The following is a 21367-nucleotide window of genomic DNA, read 5'->3' as shown; positions in this document are numbered from 1 at the left end:
TTCCCCACAAGGGTAAAATGTGTGAAGCCCATTTGTTGTGTCCTAGTGTCATAGTGCTGGAATGTTGCTAAAAGCGGCATAAAATTATACTCACTCAGACTTAGTAGCTTAATATGGAACATGGTCAGGAATGCTGAATGACCTCCATATTTGCATAAAATATGCAAACTCAAACACCATAGCCCAATAATTTTTAGATGCGTGCATAAAAATATACATAAAGAATTTTACCACCCAGTGTACAAGTACAGAGCATAACCAACATGTGAAACAGTTTCAGCATGTCTTAACAGACCTGTGAAAATCTGGGTTAGAACTGATCGTCAGTAACCCATGCTTGTCGTGAGAAGTGACTGACTGGAACGGGTGGTCATCCGTGATGACGTATTGACACTTGTATCCTAATTGCACAGATCGAAGCACATGATGTTGATCACTGGATTGTCTGGTCTCACCTCAGTTATTTACAGGAAAAACTAAACTCACTCTCTCACATTCACTCACTCGCACTCACTCACTCTTTCACTCACTCGCTTGATTGTTTTTCTGTGGATGTGAAACAGCCGTGGTCACGATGGATGGTAAAATACCCTTGGAAATCTATTAAGCAAAAAACAAACAAACAAACAGAACTGACCGACCGAACGAAAGACTGACTGAATGGATGCGTCAGATATGCCCTACTTCAGTGGATACTGCCCAGAAGAAGTGAAACTTTGAAATTTATCACTGCAGTGAGATAACATGACATGACTCACTGGGACAGCATATGAACAATAGTTTGAAGTTACCTCAAATGCTTAGGAATAGAATTATTTTTGGTAAGGTGTACCTGTCTGTTATTAAGAAATATTGGATATGTTGACTATCCTGAAAGCATGTGAGTATGTACAATTGTCTGATCTTGGTGTTCATGTTGTAGGGTGCATCAGCAGCGTTAGCAGATGCACGTCGCCATGCTGCACGTGCTGGACACCGTTACCGCCGCAGTAGGGACGCAGCCTTCAATGAGCGACGGTAAGTAATCTTTTGAATCATGTGTTTAAACATGTATAGAAATCTGATGCCAGACTCATTTGACTGGATTATGTTTAATATGATGGGTAGGCCAGTGGTAAGTGTGTTGGTTTGTTGCACTGATGATCAGAGTTTTACTCTCCACAGAACTACAGTGTAGGAAGCTGTTATGTTGCTGAAAAAACATTAAAGGCCGCACAAAATCCCTATTCACTAGAGAAGATATTTCATTTACTATGCTAAAAAATAATCAACTTTGCTGGCTTGTGTTTTTATGTATGCTAAATATCGCAGCCAGTTTCATAATATAATCTTTCATCATGACTCAAGTTGAGACAATTATTGTATATGAAGTACCTTATTAACCATGCTTGCTGTAAATGTATATCCGAGCTGCAGTTATATGGAATGTTACATCTTTTGTCATTTCGATCAGAAGATGGTAAGATATGCTGTTGTGTTAATTTAAATATATCCTGGAGTGTAGTGCCTATACTCAATGTGCATTGTGGAGTGTTAGTCGATGGGACTTTGTTTCTCCTCCTCTGCTACAGTGTGTCACTTTGATTTGCAACCCGAGTCCATTATGAGAGTTATTGCTCTTTCCAATGTGTTGATATGGGGAATGTTGTATATTTATAACCTATGCATGACTGCATGTTACCTTGATCTGAATGTATATATGCTGCATGCAGAATGACACCAGGTGGTCATGAGACTTCCTTGAAGTTCACTTGTACAAAAGGAGGGAAATAAGTCAGTTGGCTTTAAAAGGTCACAGGAATGAGACTGATGTTTAGAAAATACATATTATGGATATTGGGAAGGGAGGTAACTCGAAGTGTCATAAAAATCCTTTGGGAAAAAGAAGGCTTTGAAAAAATATGTATGAATTAATGGTTAATAACATTAATGGGTTCAAGTCAATATGGAAAGTTTACTTTAGATGCTGTTATTAACAAAACTGTTCCATTTGCGATCTGCGTCTCAAGCATACTATGCTTATGGTTTTAATTCTGATAAAAACTTGAAATGTTGTGAATCAGTTTTGTCATAGACTTAAATCAGTATATCATGGGATTGGGTATTCAGCAGCTAAAGCATGTACTTGCACATAAGAGTTTTGTCCTTGGTGAAGGTTTCCCAGTTGCCACATTGTAGCAGATTTCAGCCAGTATTGCTGACTCAGCAGTTCCCTCAACAGTCCCAACACTAACACATGCCTCTGATAATAGCTCATTCTTCATCTCATTCATTTCATCTCTTACTAACACGTCAAACATTTCTTTTCCAGACATTGTCATTTTTTTCATGTTTCTTTTTTTTTTAGGAAACGCCTAAGTCCAGAGTACTCAGAAATTACAAGCAAAATGTAGGTCACGGTGACCCACTTATCAAAATTGCTTTTCTAGTTATCTGCTTTTCTCACCATTGAAATAAGCCTTGATTACTGGCAGCGGTTTTGGTTTGGGGATTCCCTTGTTACTAAATATAACCCTGTGGTAGGTATGGGTGCTTGGTATTCCCCATCAGCAAACCTAGGGAAATATGGTACAAGCTTCGTTGGACTTGGTCTCTAGAATACTATGATTTCAAGCATTTTCAAGACCTTTTGTTTCCTTTTGATTTTTGGTGAACACTTTTTGGAAATTCGAGAATGTTGTTTTGATCCTGGAAATCTGTAAACAATGTCTGTCAATATTTGGAGACAAATTTGCACAAAACATGTTTTGAGCACAAACATTTTGTTAAACCTGATCAAGGCAAAGTTTATTTTTGTGATTTGTTTCTTGTGTTACAAGGATCCTTATTCAGTTTCTGAAACTTCTAATTTCTCATTAGATAGTATGTGTGAAATCAACATCTTTAATAAAGTTTTGGATAATTTGTGTTTCATGAAGTCATGAAGTACATGAGATAAAGAAAGAATCTGGATAATATATAAGAATAGTAAGGACGTTGAAGAAATATGGTATAATTTGAATTGAACTTTTGGTGCCAAAATTTAACATACGATTACCACATGTTCACGTATGTTGTTTAAATTTCAAAGTCATTGAAAGTTGTGGAATTCAGTGCCTATAAAGTTTAGCTATGATTCACAGGAACTTGTGAACAAAAAGTATTTGATACAAATCGTATCAGAACTATATAATGGGAATATATATGTATACTAGATGAAATAACTTAGGGGTATTGGTATTTTAGGTTTGTTTTTTGATCAGTGTGTCACAAAATACATAGATCATTATTCATAATTTCAAAGTTTACATATATCCTGAACTGTTATTGTCCAGTATATATCATGTCATGACCTCACTGATTGTTTTTCCTTGAATTATCAAGGTGTGCTGATGGGGACCAGAGAGTTTGTTAATGTGTGTTGATTATGTGGTCTAAAATATACAACAGACCATCACTGTATCTATCTTTTGTCTGTCAGTACTATTGTCTGTATCCATCTTACTACCGTCTCTACTTCATTATTCAACTTTTTCTCTTCATATCATTCATTGATTCAGTGTCTTTGAAAGACCAATCGCAGTCCAAAATATTTAATTCTTCTGTTGCTATGTGCTGTACTTCCTAATTTGTCATGTGAGATATAACAGATTTATCACACTATTAAACCCTACTCACTCATTCACCATTCATTCACTCATTGACCTTGGGTTGGTGGGGTGGCCTAGTGGTTAAAGCGTTCATTTGTCACTCTGAAGGCCGCAATTGTATCCTCCACATGAGTACAATGTGTGAAGCCCATTTCTGGTATCACTCACTGAGATATTACAGGAAAATTGTTAAAAGCATCATAAAACTAAACTCACGCACTCATTGGCCTGTGTATAAGGTTTGACAAATACTTTTAGTGCTAGGATGATCTCATCTCCTGTACTTAAAATAAAGTATGACTGCTGATGTTGGTTTGGCGAGTGAGATCCATTGCTACATACTGACCACAGGTCTTATAGAATAGATACTAGGCAACTGGCAGTCTTTTTTGTTCTAAGAGATCATGGCACCTTCTAAAATGATACAAGTGACAGTCCACCTTGCAGCTTTCCTCCTTGTTGCCTGCTCAGTGTGTGTTGTGACAGCTTAGTACAAGCTAAAACATTTCCTTCTTGCACATTCATTAAAACTCTGTTGTAACATGTAGACATGACAGGGTGCACAGTGCGCTCCGTTCCCAGGCCAGACAGGCCAGGTTACCTCACCATTGGTTAGAACAAGGAAGACAATTGAAGCAGATTGCCCATTACTGGTCTGTCATACAGACCCTCTATCCAAGAAAACCTTCTCAAGTCAAGTAAATGTAGCCAGTCTAGAAATGAAGAAAGTCTTAGCCTTTTCATTATATTTTTTTTACTATTAACTTTTTTTTCTGTAAAACATGTTCATTTCAGAGACAAGTTGTTAGTCTTGTCCATTGCAAAACTTTTTTTTGCACACTTGTGTTTAGTTTAATGATTATGTATTGTGATATTTTATTTCAACTTTCAATTTTCATTAATCAAGTTTGTTTATAAGAATTTTTTTTAAATGTTTGCAAACTGATTAAAAAACATAAACCCAGGTCGGCTTGATCTTTCATCATTTAGATGTTTTAAAAAGTTAAATTACATAAATTTTAAGCCAGTTTTAAATTTTAAATAGTTTCAAATTATCTAAGTTTTAAACTTCCATAAAACTTACTGTGATAGTGAAAAAAAACCAAATAATTTATATTTCCATATGTTCCCCATTTATTGGTTGAGGATAGACTCAGAATCTCTTGCAAGAATACTTATAACCTGAAGGATACTGTTGGAATGTGTGGTTGTGTGAAGTATCTACAGTCCTTGGTAGCACTGAATGAGGCCCCATAGGACCCTCTAAGGCTTCTGCGCAAATCGGAGGAGGGAGTGGTTCAGTTAAGTGGTTGATTCCATTTCATCATACCTTCAAACAACCTTAGGGCAAGTGGGATAGCCCAGTGGTTAAAGTGTCAACTCATCATTCCGAAAAACTTGTGTTTGATTTCCTTAATGAGCCATAATGGATACAGTGTGAGGAGCCCATTTCTCTTGTTACCCAGGTTAGAATTGGTCTTCAGGAACCCATGCTTGTTGTAAGAGACAGCTTATGGGATTGGGCATCAGACTTGATGACTTGGTTGACACATGTCATTGTATCATGCATAGATCAGTGCTATTCTGTTGATCACTGGATTGTCTGGTCTAGACTGAATTATTTACCACCACCATTTTGCTGGAATGTTGTTGGGTGCATTGCAAAACAACTAACAAACCATTCCTCTCTCTTGTGAGGGTAGGTGGGGTAGCCTTGTGGTCAGACTAACTTAGGTCATGCCAAAGGCAGGGGTTTGTTCCCCACAGGTGCACAATGTGTGAAGCCCAGTCCTGGTGTGCCCTATCGTGATATTGCTGAAATATTGCTAAAAGTGGGGTACACTTCACTTGCTGTTGCTAATGTGTATCTAAAATGCAAGTGGTTCAGTGTTCTCTCCCTGTGTTCTGCAAACCAAGCATAGGTGTGAACATATGTCTGAGTATGGGTGTAACACAGCGGGGTATGACAGAGATTGCCATGAGGAACACAATCCAGGTCTGGTCACACAGAGAACTCAGTGTGCATATGAATGTGGAGATGTGTTTAACCCAAAGATTCACGCCAGTCTGACAAAATGTTAGCTGTTTGTTCAGCGGATCACACAACCCTGAGGTGTCCAAGCAGGATGTAAGGAAAGGTGATGTTGGTCGTTGTTCATGATGTTGGGGAACAGTCTGTCAGGACACGACATGAACCTGTCCACACACGATCCATGTGAAACGTATAGTTTGTTGTTACTTCCAATCATTCGTAGACATTTGCGATTACCTTTCAGATACGTGACTATTGTCTGGTCTGTTCATTTTCTTAATTGGATTTTTTCATCTGTTATCTAATTCAGTTTTAATGTATATTTTGATGTGAGTCTACATTACAACAGAACCTCCTTTTGTATTATTCGTCATGTCTATGTACAAATGAGTTTTGAGGCATTGTGGTTTACGTCTAAATGTTTTTGTCCTTCCAGTTGTTTAAGTCAATAGTCATAACAGTTTTGGGATCTGTTGCAGAAATAATCCAATTTTGCTGCGTTTGATGTCGACTTTCATTTGATAAGACTACATGCTGTTTCAAAATTTGCTTTGTGTTGTTGTTAGAATGAACTAATTAAGTGTTGTATTTTAACCAAAAAGTTACAGCATTACAAACTGAATGAATGTGTTCCAGTTTGTAGCCAAACATTCTATTTTAAGTTTGGAATGAAAGTACAAGATCAAAGTCCAATAACCCAGATCTTCACAGGTCACAGGTCACCTGATCTACAACCAACATGATATTTATGGTTGACTCCTGTGGATGTAGTGATCAAGAAAACAGTTTTAAAAATATTTGTTTAATTTCAAATGTTTACAAATTCAGTATTCCAGGCAAGGGTCAGTAGGACTCACAGAAACACAATATTGTTATTGAATGTGTAATTGGGATGATCACCGTGACCTCTGAATAATAACCTGTAAAGTTATACCTAATTAATACATCAGTGTCGATAATTCTTGATTAAAATAGAATTCCAAATTTGAGAAGTTACAATGTTGGTGTTAGTACATGTACTTAGTGAAATTGGATACTGTTGTTCAGGAGTTGTTCACCATGCATGGTATATGATACTACGCCATATCTTTGTTGTCTTCCACCTTGTGAGCACCTGTGTCAACTGCTAGAGATATAACATCATCATGTGTATGGCAGATTCCATTTTCCTGAGGTAGGATTTAGCTGCTGTTTTATTGTAATGAAGTCAAAAATCATATTTTATATTACCAATATTATTTCTCAAACTGACAACCCAAATGTCTGTATATCTGAATCGACAATATACTCAGTCAGTCAGTCAGTCAGTATAAATAAATAAATAAATAAATAAATAAATAAATAGATAGATAGATAGATAGATAGATAGATAGATAGATAGATAGATAGATTGTGATATTGCTGGAATATTGAGGAAAGTAGCCTTAAACCTTACTCACTCATTCACTGTATTATTGTAGAATTGGCTCATACTGTATCACGTCATAGTGACAACTTGTGTGTATCCTTTTGAGGCATATAGTCTTTATCAATTTAGAATTTGTTCAGTCTTCAAGCCCCTGAAATAGAATGATCAGTGTGCTGTTATTCCCTGCACTGGAAGTTGCTAATGCTTGTTAGAAACCTTTATACAGTACAGCATCTGCATCTGTAGCATATCCCAGCATGGCTTCACAATGATTTTACATTTATTTAGCTTTATGGTAAAACCCTCTGTCATGGCAGCTTATTACAGTTTACGTTTAAAGCTCTTGTAGGTTATGAAAGCATTGCTATTGTATGCCGATGGAGAAAAAGAGGTAACATGCATGAAGAGAATAGTATGTTTGATGCTTGAGTATCTTGCAGATGAACAGGTCTAAAAGTATCTTTGAGGTGATTGGTTGGCTGAAATAAGTATACACAAGATACTAAAATTTCCTACTTTGTCTGTGTGTTTCTTTGTATCAAGTATCTCAATGCTACATGAAACAGTCCTCTATGTTCTGTATGTTCCCTTTCTTTTTGTCTTTCAGTATTTCAAGTATCTATATATATGTTATCCATTGAGCAGAAATCAAACACATGCTATAACACTTTGTATGTTTATAAGAAATATCAACCTGAAGTCTGCCGCATTGCTATTCTGTTATTTGTTCTTTGAGTATATTGAGCATGCGTCTCCATACTCCAGGTATCAGGAGAGTAGTTCCGACCAGTTCAGTGAGTCAGATGAATGTTACCGCCCAACGAGTCGGAGTCGGGCTCGCCACTCGCGACGTGACGTGGAGGGCAGCAGTAGCAGCCCAACCACCAGCATCTATGGCAGTCCTCGCTCCAGCGCCAACCTCGACAAGCTGAAGGCATCATCACGGGATAGCCTCATATCTCGTAGCAAGTCCACTGACTATGTCACAGGTAGGAGAACCTGTAACTGTTGACTCATCTGTCATAATTTCAGTATTACGGTGATGTAGGCTTGATGATGATGATGATGATGATGATGATGATGATGATGATGATGATGATGACAATGATGATTGTGGTCATGATGTTGATGATGGCAATGCTGATTGCAGTTGTGATGCTGATTGTGATGATGATGATTATGGACATCACGATGATGATGATGATGATGATGATGATGATGATGATGATGATGATGATGGAGCAGAATTTCAAAACTGTCAAACATTTCTGTCAAAACTTTCTCCATATATCAGTCTAGTATGAAGTTTTTAAAATGATACGATATGTGGATTAACACTGAACAGCGTTAGGCTTTTTCTTCACTGAAGATGTCAGATTTTTTTTTATATATTTTTGAATAACGCCGAACTAGGTTATGCTATGCTATCTCCAGTTGACTCTTGTTTTCATAACCATAACATTGTATCACATCTTTCCATTATTTTGCTTTGGGGTGTTTTCATTGACATGTTACATCTTTGTGGGTGTTTTCATCATAATATGTTCTTTTTGTGATGTTTCATAATGAATTATTGTGAGATGTGTTCATAATGACATGATTCAATTTCATCTTGACAGCAAAAGACAGTGGTGCTGAGTTTGAGGACACGATGACAATGATTGACAAAACGCAATATGAGGAACTGCTGAATGAGTACTCAGAACTGGCTACGGCCATGAAGGAAACCAGGCAGGAGCTGTCCAAACTACAGGATCTGGTGAGAGACACTGTCATAGTCGCAATGTGTAGTTACCATGCAGATAATCAGGGGAAAAGTTCACGAGTTTCCTTGTTGAAGACAAGAAGTGGTTAGAGAGTCCACATGGAGAGTGAAAGGTTGCGGGCTCAACCCTTGGCTGCATCATACCAAAAGATATTAAAATAGGGTATTTGTTGGTCCCTAGACTTATTGACTTGGTTAAACTGTCACTAGATTAATCTCAGGTCAATCACAGAATTGTCTGATCTGTTTGTCTTGACTCGCTGACTTGGTTGAACTGTGTTACTGCATAAATCTGAATCATTGGATTGTCTGGCTGACAGGACTTGCTGACTTGGTGGAACCATGTCACTGCATAGATGTCAGTTACCGGATTGTGTGATCTGGTTGGCTGTACTTGCTCACTTGGTTGAACTATGCGGATCTTGTGTTCACGGATCTTGTTTAAAAGTAACAGGGTGTTGGTTCTTGTAAGTTTCAGATGTCTGTCTGACCCTCTGAAAATTCACTGAGCATTTCAGATTTAACATTTCTTATAATTTGCATTGAAATCATTAATAAACATATGATCTATAAACAGCAAACAAGTGTGACATGTCACATATAACAACTTCAGTCAAAGTCATTGTGAAATTGGGGCCAGCAGGTTGTAGACTTCCATTTGACCATCAGCAAATCTGCTAGATTTGTCCGAGGGTCTTACACTATGTGTGAACGCTGTGTCACTACATAGATGTCAATCACTGGATTGTCTGGTCCTGACATGACAGTGTATAGACCGGTTTCTTAGTGCTGGAATATTGCAGATTGTAAACAAAAGTTCATGTACTAAAAGTATGGTTTGTTCCTTGTGTTTGACATATGATCTTGTGCCGTCAGCTCCTGAGTGGCAAGGCTCCAGAGTGTGAAAATGAAAAACAGGAGGACACATTTGAAGGCTCCACACCACAAGAAAAAATAGTACGTATCAAATTTTGACTGTGTCTTTTTTGCAGAAATGCTGGCATAGCCAAGTCGTTAAACTGTTCACATGTGATTGCGAAGACCCAGGTTCAATTCCACCCATTGGTACAATGTGTGAAGCCCAATTATGGTGTCTCTGATATGATGTTGCTGGGATATTGCTAAAAGTGACCTGAAACATCCATCCACCCACCCACCAAATGAACAAACCCACATACCCACCCACCAACCAATCGTATTACATTGCATCACATGGCATTGCAAAAATCAAAAAACCCACTGACTTCCTGCAGACACATCGATCAGTCAATCATATCAATCACATGATGACATCTGAGTTAAGACGAGGACCCACTGACTTCCTGCAAACACATCGATCAGTCAATCATATCAGTCACATCATAACATCTGAGTTAAGACGAGGACCCACTGACTTCCTGCAAACACATCGATCAGTCAATCATATCAGTCACATCATAACATCTGAGTTAAGACGAGGACCCACTGACTTCCTGCAAACACATCGATCAGTCAATCATATCAATCACATGATGACATCTGAGTTAAGACGAGGACCCACTGACTTCCTGCAAACACATCGATCAGTCAATCATGTCAATCACATGATGACATCTGAGTTAAGACGAGGACCCACTGACTTCGTGCAAACACATCGATCAGTCAATCATATCAATCACATGATGACATCTGAGTTAAGACGAGGACCCACTGACTTCCTGCAAACACATCGATCAGTCAATCATATCAATCACATCATAACATCTGAGTTAAGACGAGGACCCACTGACTTCGTGCAAACACATTGATCAGTCAATCATATCAATCACATCATAACATCTGAGTTAAGACGAGGACCCACTGACTTCCTGCAAACACATCGATCAGTCAATCATATCAATCACATCATAACATCTGAGTTAAGACGAGGACCCACTGACTTCCTGCAAACACATCGATCAGTCAATCATATCAATCACATCATAACATCTGAGTTAAGACAATGACCCACTGACTTTCACACAAAGGATGACATGATGGAGTTATGTTGTAGGCTGTGTTACGGAGTCGGCTGCTGCAGCAGAGTGAGCTGTGCGAGGACCTGAGGTCGGAGCTCTCCAAGTCAAAGAATGAGTGTATGCAGCTCCAGGGGACACGGGTAGGTCATGTGACATATGGTCCCAAGTGAGGGCCATTAGCATTTAAACTCGATATTTTGAAATTTAAATATGGTACTAAAGTGAAATTTCCAAATGACTAGTCTAAGTAAAGTTAGTCTCAGTACTTTTCCTTACACTGCACTAATGACTCTAACAAAACCTAGGAGGAGGTCGCATCAGGTCTATGGCTGTCCAATCAAATGCAACAAGGACGAATGGATGTAAACAATCAGACGTCTACTGCCTAGGGGTTGGCGAGACTTAAAAAAATCACGGGTCACAGACACTGATCCCTCAATAGATTTAAATCTGCATAAAACACGTCTATTTGACCTGCAGTATATATGCTTAGGGCTTTCTAATGACATTGGCTAATATTTCCGCAAGCTGACATCCATGAATATTGACAAAAACAGTATTTTCAGCGACTGTGCACTCACTGTTGACAGTATTGTAGCGTGCTCCATGTGCGATCGCATGGAAAATAGCATTTGGAATCATTTGGGTACAAACCTTTCCGAGGTTAAAGTTCAAAAGGTATGTGCGAATGTTCACTTTCGCGATTTGGTAAGCTGTGTTCTTAGTGGTCAGTCTCAAAGGTTATATGACGCGACCTCCTGCTAGGTTTTGTTGAAGTCAGTAGACTGCCAAATGACTTCTTTCAGTGGCATTTAGAAGATGACAGTTTTATATAAATATATATAGACAACTTCTATATTGCAATAGATGAAATGTACATGCTAGAATCATTATCAAGTCAGCTAAATGCTCTATAGGGTTGTCAAGATGCTGGTTTGAATTATAACATGCATTCGCTAACTTTTCAGGGTGTGAGCTACCAGGAAATACATGTATATATTGTTTGTGACTTTTAGGTTTATGCAAAAACTTGAGTAGAAATAGCAGTGAACTTAAAGCTCTCGCATGTTGAAAGTCCACAAGACATTAACAAATAGCACCAAGGTAAAGTGCAATTATTTGCATTTCAGTCCGGCCTCCAACATCGGCTCTGTGAACAGAACATCTCTCTGTCTGCACTCAAGTCAGAACTTTTGCAGAAGGACTTCCAGAAGCAGAACATGGAGGCTGAGAAGGTTAGTTGGTACTGGTGGAAGAATCCAGCTACTTGATTGGCTGGTTGCCAACCTATACGGACATCAAGTCATACTGTTACGCCTGATGTCACTTGTCACATGATAGTTGACCCTTTTAGTAATCTGAGGGCTCGGTTCACTGGTGGAAGAATCCAGTGTACTGCCTCGTGGAGTATTTACCGATCTTCTGGACAATATGAAATTATCTGTAGTACATGCAATATATTTTGATGAGACTTGTCCTGAAACAAATGGACGTTGAGCTGGTTTTGTTTCAAGGTTTGGTACCAGCATGTACATCATGAAAAAAGTTTTGAGCTTGGTATTTAGCAATGTTCACCCAGGACTGGAGACTGAGCAGGTTACATTGTGTGTTACAGGCCAGCTTGCTGAAGCAGTTGCAGGAGCGGGATAAACTGATCTCAGATATCAAGGTAGGTAGATAGCAGGGAGGTACATGTCATATCCACCCACTCACTCATACTTTTGTCCTCTGTCATTGATTTGTAGACCAAACCTGGTTTATTGCTTTCCTGTGTTGCTGTGTACCAATACCAGTGGCTTTCTGTGGTGCTTGCAGAAAGACATTCAGAAGCGTGACAACAAGATCGACACTCTCCAGCATGACTTGCTGCTCCAGATTCAGGAGAAAGAGTCCACCACTCGCAGTCTCAAGTCTCAGATTCTGGACCTGCACAACAAGCTGAAGGTGGTCGGGGAAACAGGGGTAAGACAGGGTGTTGTAGATACAGGACAACAAGCTGAAGGTAGTTGAGGAGACAATGTGTTGTAGATACAACACAACAAGCTGAAGGTGATTGGGGAGACAGGGTGTTGTAGATACTGGACAACAAGCGGAAGGTAGTTGAGGAGACAGGACATTGTAGATACTGGACAACAAGCTGAAGCTTGTTGGGGAGACAGGGTGTTGTAGATACTGGACAACAAGCTGAAGCTTGTTGGGGAGACAGGGTGTTGTAGATACTGGACAACAAGCTGAAGGTGGTTGGGGAGACAGAACATTGTAGATACTGGACAACAAGCTGAAGGTAGTTGAGGAGACAGGACATTGTAGATACTGGACAACAGGCTGAAGCTTGTTGGGGAGACAGGGTGTTGTAGATACTGGACAACAAGCTGAAGCTTGTTGGGGAGACAGGGTGTTGTAGATACTGGACAACAAGCTGAAGGTGGTTGGGGAGACAGGATGTAGTAGATACTGGACAACAAGCTGAAGGTGGTTGGGGAGACAGGGTGTTGTAGATACTGGACAACAAGTTGAAGTTTGTTGGGGAGACAGAACATTGTAGATACTGGACAACAAGCTGAAGGTGGTTGGGGAGACAGGGTGTTGTAGATACTGGACAACAAGCTGAAGGTGGTTGGGGAGACAGAACATTGTAGATACTGGACAACAAGCTGAAGGTGGTTGGGGAGACAGGGTGTTGTAGATACTGGACAACAAGCTGAGGGTGGTTGGGGAGACAGGACATTGTAGATACTGGACAACAAGCTGAAGGTGGTTGGGGAGACAGGACATTGTAGATACTGGACAACAAGCTGAAGGTGGTTGGGGAGAAAAGCTGTTGTAGATACTGGACAACAAGCTGAAGGTGGCTGAGGAAACAGGGTGTTATAGATACTGGACAACAAGCTGAAGGTGGTTGGGGAGGCAGGGTGTTGTAGATACTGGACAACAAGCTGAAGGTGGTTGGGGAGGCAGGGTGTTGTAGATACTGGACAACAAGCTGAAGGTGGTTGGGGAGACAGGGTGTTGTAGATACTGGACAAGCTGAAGATTGTTAGGGAGACAGGGTGTTGTAGATACTGGACAACAAGCTGAGGGTGGTTGGGGAGACAGAACAAAGGTTCATGCATGCTGATTATGTGTCTCTCTGCTTTTATTTGATAAGCTCAAGGTTGCATGTCTTATTGTTTCAGATATTTATTGTTGGGTATTGTTTTGGGATAAATTAATATTTATTGGGGATATATGGACCTACTTTGTATTAGCTAAGTGCTATTTCTGCCCCATGTATATCTGTTAAGTTTACCTTCAAAGAAAACTGTAAGGCTATGAGGGGAGATAGCTTCGTATTCTGTTACTGTTTATTGTGTGTATTATCATTTTCAAAGGTGATATATTCATTAATTTCCAATGGTGTCAGTTGTCCTCTTGTAGTAATGAGCTTTGGCTAGGACTATGTTTGTACTTAGCTTTTGATTAAACATAATAAACATTCTCAAAACAGTGACATACTGTATCATGTTCTTGAAACAATGAAGTGCTGGACTCAGGTTATGTGAGCGTGGACAGTTGGGTAGCCTAGTGGTTAAGGCATTTGTTCATCTTGCCAAAGGCCAGTGTTTGAATTCTCACTTGGGTAGAGTGTGTGAAGCCCAATTCTGGTGTCCCCCTGCTGTGATATTGATGGTATGTTGCTAAAAGTGGCGTAAAACTTTGTCACTGTGACATGACAAAGATCACTTGAGTCATAGGTTATTTTCAGACCATATTTATTCCTTGATGGAGCTCCTTGTCCAAACATGTTGTCAGCTCTTATTTGAGGTTAAATTGAAAACAAGGATGAAATGAAAACTGAATTGGAAGTGTTGACCAAAATTCATATTCTATTGAGACTTGAGGTTAAGGTGAGTGTGGAATATATTCTATAGGGGGTCCCTAGATTTCAGTATACTGGAACTGTTCTAGCTGGGGTGCCACTGTTAGACGTCATGACTAGACATAACTACATTCAGTGAAAAGAGCTCTTCATTATCACAAGAGGATAATACTGAAAGCACTGTGTGGAAGTTAATGACGACATGTTCAGTAGACTCAGTTGAACATGTCCTAAATATGTCACCTTGTATCCATCTTTGCTGAACTTCTAGAGAAGTTTTACCTGCCTTCAGCCTCATCCAGGTGTATAATGATGACGACATTGTCTATGACTATAATGAAGAGTGCACTGTTAGACCACTATACCCCAGCACTGTTTTGTTGTTACTGGCTCAGGTGCCTTACTTTCTACCGCAAGTTTTTTTCAGTTTGGTATTTTTTTTACAAGACATTTCCAATGTAGTGTTCGATAAACGGGCATGATGAAGTAGCTTTAGATTTATAACATTTTCAATTCTTTTATAGATTATTTTCTTTCATAGATTTATTATTTCAATGACAGAAAATGTTAAGTGTCATCCATGGGATGAAGAAAGAAAATCTTTTGATGGATGTTTTTGTCAGTGAAAAGTTATATATAATTTTGTCATTATAAGAATGATGATAAAACAGAACAGAAGCAGAAACCTGTTAATCATGATAAAGTGAATTTGTATGTGTTTTACCATTTCTTTGGAAGAGAATATAAAGGGGTGCTCAGGATATAGCCTGTTCTTGAAACTGAAGCTAGAAGTTCAGCAAGGGAAAGGCTTAATGTAACCTTTTCATTCTTGTGTCTTGTCAGGCCACACTGTCTGCGCGAGTTGCCACTCAAGATAAGAGAATGGCCAAGTTAGAGGGTAAAATATTCCATCCACACCCAGAAAACGGAAGTCCCACCTCTCGAAGTGTAAGAGTAACTAGCTATATCCTAGATGTCACTAACCGTTAACACCTGTTTTCTAAACTGTAAACATTCTGCAGATTAGTTCTTGCTCTATCTCCCTGAAACTTAAGCATTGTCACTATTTCATGGGATCTGGACTCATAGTAGGGAAGTTTTCGTTCGTTTGGATATTATTCATGTGTTTGTGTGTTGAATGTGGTTTTTTTTATCTGATATTATTTTTTATCACATCCTATCCTCTACTTTGTCACTAATAGGAAATATGGTGCTATACATCTTTTTGAGCACAAGCAATAGTCCTGACCCTTTTTGTTTTCTATATCTGTACTTCCTATCACATTCCCCTCTGGTGGGGCGTTCATGTTGCTCAGGAATTGTATGGATTTAGTCTATAAGACCAGCACAGCTTTGTTATGGTGGAGAAACTGTGTTTCAGTTCTTGAGGGGAATATATACCCATCATTGCCTTCACATTCTGAGAATGGTGGGACTGTTGTTCATTCCTTTTAGAATGTCAGAGTTTTGGGCGTTAATTAGGGCAGATAACCCACATACTATGCAGCCATTCATATCTTTCATGACCTTCTGAAAAGTATTTTCTACATGCACAAATTTCTCACAACAATGCTTTTTTTTTTCTTTTTTTTTCACGAATTGCCTTCTGGAATTTGCTCAAAAAGATCTGTGTAGATTTCAAAAATAGCAGCTAATTAAGTTACGTTAGTGGAAAATGAGTTAAGAGTTTGTCAGAATCACTGCTAGAGCATCATGTTCTTGAAACAATAGGTGCTGGATGCTTGTTATGTGAAACGGCCAGTTGTGCCATACGTGAGTGTAATTTTGTTGGAAGAAAGTTTGTTTCAAGTTCACTTAATGTTGGTTAATGAACATTGATACAATTTTTTAGTGTGTAACCAGATTGGAAAACGTGACATGTATAAGGTCAAGGTTTCAGTGATGGTCATGAACAGTTTATGTCATTTTTCCTCAAATGGTTTTGGTCAGATATTGCTCTAAGTCCATATTATACAGAGGTTATATTATTTGAGTGTTTATATAAGTGAGGGTAAAGCTTTTGACACAGTTTGCTGTTTAACTGTAGTACCTGTTACAAATGATCTTTTTAAGTGTTGAGATGTGTTAGGATAAAACTTGCATGCAAGTCAGTAGTACTAACACTGTAGTAGGTGATGTATCCTGAGACGATGGTAGTCTAGTGGTTGAGGCGTTTGCTCGTTATGCCAGTGACCCTTGTTTGATTCTCCACATTGATCTGTTTGTGAAGCCCATTTCTGGTGTCCCTAATTCTAATTCTGTATTATGACATGGTTCAGATGGACATCAAGAAGCTGTGAGTCCTTGAGCTTTAGGTCATGTTAAAAATTTAAAACCTGATATATCTTTGGATCTTTGTTATGTTGTATCGAAACTATAATCTGATTCAGCTTAAAAGGTGCGTTATGGGTTGCCAAATGGTTAAGGTGTTCACTTGTCACTTGTACACCCAGGTTTGAGTCCCCACATGGGTATGATGTGTGAAGGCCATTTTTGGCGTCCTCCACCATGATATTGCTGAAATATGGGTGAAGTCGGTATGAAACTAAACACACTCAGCATTAAACAATATAGACTCACTTTTATACACAATCCAGACTTAATACTGGATTATACTTGACAAAACCAAGTGTAATAACGTTGGTTTGTTGTTTAATGCTGCACTCAACAATATTCCAGCTATGTGGCAGTGATTTGTAAATTATCATGTCTGGACCAGACAATCCAGTGATCAACAGCATGTCTACGCAATTAGAGTACAATGACATGTGCCAACCAAGGCGCCGTTCATAATTTATGGCTAGGGAGCTGACTTATGTACAGATTATGAGACCCCCTGCATGTCATGATCAGTCAGTGACCCCAGTCCCCTAATACATGTGTACAAAATTGATGAACCTGCACCTCCCTCCAAACAGGATAGGTGACGCACATCCACCCCTCTCAAAAATCATCATCTTGAACCCTAGCCATAAATAATGACTGGTCCCCAGGTCAGCAAGCGTGACCGCTTGATCCCTGATAGTTTCCTCTCATCTCCATGGTGAAGCATAATAACAAGTACTAATTGACTAGCACTGCAGTTGTTGCATGTTAGTGAGGTGTTGGCCTAGGTGTAGTGTTGTTTTGAAACTACAGGATAACACATGTTACAGTAGTTGGTATTAACAAGGTCAGTATTCAATATAACATCTCTTGAGGAAAGATTGGTACAGAATGTAGTTTCTAATCACAAACATAAGGGTATGTTCTCCTTGCAGAGTGGCCCAGATGAGCTCCAGACTGTGCGTGAGTCACTGCAGAATCTGAGACTTCAGTATCAGCCCACAGACCCCCAGTACAAGTCAGTAGACAATCTAGAGCACAGCATCGCCTCACTCCTAGAACACCTATACTCCTTCAGCAACTGTGCCACACCTGTCAACAGGTCCAGTGTCAATGTGAGTGTGCTGGGTGATGTTGACACAAAACAATGTCCCCTACAATCTACCCATTTTCACTCCCATCCAGTGTCTGCAACAGGTTGTTAAAAACCCAACTCCTCCCTAGAACAACCAAATTCAGCCAGGCTACAAATCATGTCACTCCAGCCCATCCTACCCTCACCATGTGGCCCAATCTCTTTGTAGGCTATCTTGAAAACAATTCACTCTACCATGCTCCTCATTCAACTCTATGCCACCCCTTGCCATCCCACCCCTATCATCTGTCCCAGTGTGTGTTTGAGTGTGGGTGGAAATAGACCACTTCACCATGCTCCACTTTCCACATTCTGCTCTGTCCCACTGACCCCACTCTACCCCTCACAACCTCCTTTTTCCCCCACATCCAATCACCTTTGTGGCCCAGCATCTGTTAGAATGAATCTCTGTCCACTCTACCACACTCCAATTTATGTATCACTTGCCATCCCACTGACCCTTACCCATCCCTACAGAAGCCCTCACAACCTCTCCTAACCCCTCCTTACTCCACCTACACTCGCCATGATGCCCATCATCAGTGAGAGTGAATGTCTGTCCACTCTACTACACTCAATTTCTGTATCACTTACGATCCCACTGACCTTAACTGATCCCTACAGAAGCCCTCACAACCTCTCCTAAGCCCTCCTAACCCCACCTACACTCACCTTGTGGCCCAGCATCACTGAAAGTGAACGTCTGTCCACTCTACTACACTCCAATTTCTGTATCACTTACCATCCCACTGACTCTAACTCATCCCTACAGAAGCCCTCACAACCTCTCCTTACCCCACCTACACTCACCTTGTGGCCCAGCATCAGTGAGAGTGAATCTCTGAAACTTGCCATTCTCAACACTCAACTCTGTCTAATCAACTCCAGTTAAACCCCTCACAACTGCTCCTAACCCCTCCAGACCCCACCTAACCAAACCATGTGGCCTGGCATCAGTGTGAGCGAATCTCTGCCACATTCCACACTGCATCCAAGTGACCCTGCTCATCCCTACTCATGTCTTTAACAACCTCTCTTAACTGCCTCCCTCTCCCCCCATCGTGTCCAGACGGTCCAGAGGTTCAGTTTTAAGTGTTTTGTGTTTCAGTCAGTGGAATCTTCACCAAAGAGAATGAACTACGACAAGGCCAGTGATGTGAGGAGATCCTCCAACAGTTCCGCTACAGGTAACAAGTCCTCAGGTGGAGTATTGGTCCCTTCTCAGTCCTCTTACCGCATGGTATTAGCCATATGGATACTTATTTGAATTAGGGGGATGTGTGTGCAGCCTAGTGGTTAAAACGTTCACTCATCACACCGAAGACCCAAGTTTGATTGTCACATGGGAACAATGTGTGAAGCCAATTTCTGGTGCTGCAGCTGTGATTTGGCTGGAATATTACTAAATTAGCGTAAAACCATATTCATTCACTTACTCACACATGTTCGTATGATTCCCCAACAACCTGGACGTGTCCTCTGAGACAGCTTATTGAATTGGTACTTAAACAGAGCTGCTTTATCGTACCCAACATCTTGGTTTTGTTCTTCATAATATCAATCACTGGGTGACAATATTGACAGACTTATTGATTACAATTTCCTTTGTTTTGTGTGTGCGGTCTTCCAGTACAGGCTCTTGTACTGTTGTCCTGCTTGACAATGCATTTTTTTAAGGATTTTTTCAAAAGATTATTAGTTTGGCCATGAGGAAAAAAATGCAGAGAATATTGACATGTCATTTTCACACTTGAGTATATCAAGTATACCAGGTGCCGTTGCCATATAGCTGGAACATTGCTGAGTGGAGCTGTAAACAACAAAAAACCTCAGTAACCTGGAACCATTCCGCTTGTATCTAAAATGGTTGTGTGTAGTCTCGGTCACTTTTAAGCTTGGTTTCATTCAGAAAAGCACTGAACATGGCGAGTCTGTCATGCCAGATACTAGTATGAGAGAACCAGGGGGATCCTTAACTTGTGTTGAGTTGTATGTATTTGTTGCAGGTTTCACGGTGAACCAGCTGGATGGTCTACCTACGGGCCAAGTGTGTACTAAAGTGCTGTACTTCACGGACAAGATGGTCACGCCCTTCATGTGCACCATATACAAGAGGTGGGTGTGGTCATTGTAGAACTGTAATCTGTTGGTAGTAGTATTGGAACAACCAGGAAAAAGACCATTATTGCACAGTGAAATACACTGTCGAATTTATCAAGAATAGGATATATTATTTCTTATAAAACAAATTAATTTGAGATCAGGTTGTTGTGGCCATGATGCAACATGTAATTGGCTGAAGGCTTACATATTATTAAATAGGTGGTGGTGGTGGTGATGATGATGATGATGATTATGATCAAATGTATTCAGATGATTCACATTCGTGTTTGGTTGCATTTCGTTCACACTCAGCTAATGACATTCACAATGATGTTTGATTTTATGCTCTCAGTATTTTATTAAGTAAAGGCACAAGAGAATCTCATGAAACACAAGAGCTTTGTGTTATGTCTTCGGTTCATATTCAAATGCAACTTTCAGACTAGGGGAGATAACTCTGAAGGACTTCAAGGAGCTATTTGAGAAGCCAAACCAGTTCCGGTACCACTTCAAGGCACTGGATCCAGAATATGGCACTGTCAAAGAAGAGGTAACCCATGTTTATTGCTCATAGTATGAAAGTCGGAAACAGCACTACACCAAATGTTCATTGGATTTGATATGTGATCACATTCCTTTGTTAATTTGATACTTAGCCTTTGATTCTAAGATGCATCGAACCACTGAAGATGCAGGTTGGAAGTGGCCTTTGGCAACCCAAACCCTTTGTAACGGCGACTTATGGGATTGGATGGTCAGCCTCGCTGATGTGGTTAACATGTTATCTTATTCTTATTATTGAAGATCAGTGCGAATGGAGTTGATCACTGATTTATCTGGTCAGTGCACATGATGTTGATCACTGGATTATCTGGTCGATGCTCATGATGTGCACTGAATTGCCTTGTAGATGCTCATGATGTTGAGGTAGCCTAGTGGTTAAAGTGTTTGCTCATTACGCCAAAGACCCGGGTTCAATTCCCTACATGGGTACAATGTGTGAAGCCATTTTCTGGTGTCCCCCTGCCTTGATATTGCTGGAATATTGCTAAAAGCGGTGTAAAACTTAACTCGTTCACTCACTTGTGATGTTGATCGCTGTGTTGATCTGCCA

The 21367-nt window shown here is 39.8% G+C and overlaps 1 protein-coding gene across 3 annotated transcripts in view; it reads left to right on the top strand.

The window, feature by feature from the left end:
- Positions 1–21367, top strand: part of LOC137289817 (dixin-like) — a 73133-nt gene that overhangs the window by 44616 nt on the left and 7150 nt on the right. Inside the window, exons 5-18 of one of the 3 annotated variants that reach the window (XM_067820878.1) lie at positions 923–1017; positions 2348–2389; positions 7835–8058; positions 8689–8828; positions 9711–9791; positions 10867–10971; positions 11962–12066; positions 12447–12500; positions 12647–12793; positions 15534–15638; positions 17951–18130; positions 19259–19337; positions 20157–20265; positions 20695–20803. In XM_067820878.1, coding sequence (XP_067676979.1) covers positions 923–1017; positions 2348–2389; positions 7835–8058; positions 8689–8828; positions 9711–9791; positions 10867–10971; positions 11962–12066; positions 12447–12500; positions 12647–12793; positions 15534–15638; positions 17951–18130; positions 19259–19337; positions 20157–20265; positions 20695–20803 — 1575 coding nt within the window. Of the gene's footprint in view, positions 1–922; positions 1018–2347; positions 2390–7834; positions 8059–8688; positions 8829–9710; positions 9792–10866; positions 10972–11961; positions 12067–12446; positions 12501–12646; positions 12794–15533; positions 15639–17950; positions 18131–19258; positions 19353–20156; positions 20266–20694; positions 20804–21367 lie in introns of all 3 variants that reach the window. The other 2 variants (XM_067820879.1, XM_067820880.1) reach the window with 2 other exon arrangements.

Source organism: Haliotis asinina, chromosome 1, assembly GCF_037392515.1.
Source record: "Haliotis asinina isolate JCU_RB_2024 chromosome 1, JCU_Hal_asi_v2, whole genome shotgun sequence".
NCBI classification, from domain to species: Eukaryota; Metazoa; Mollusca; class Gastropoda; order Lepetellida; family Haliotidae; genus Haliotis; species Haliotis asinina.
Note: the sequence above shows the minus strand (reverse complement) of the source record. Positions and strands in the feature narration are given on the sequence as shown.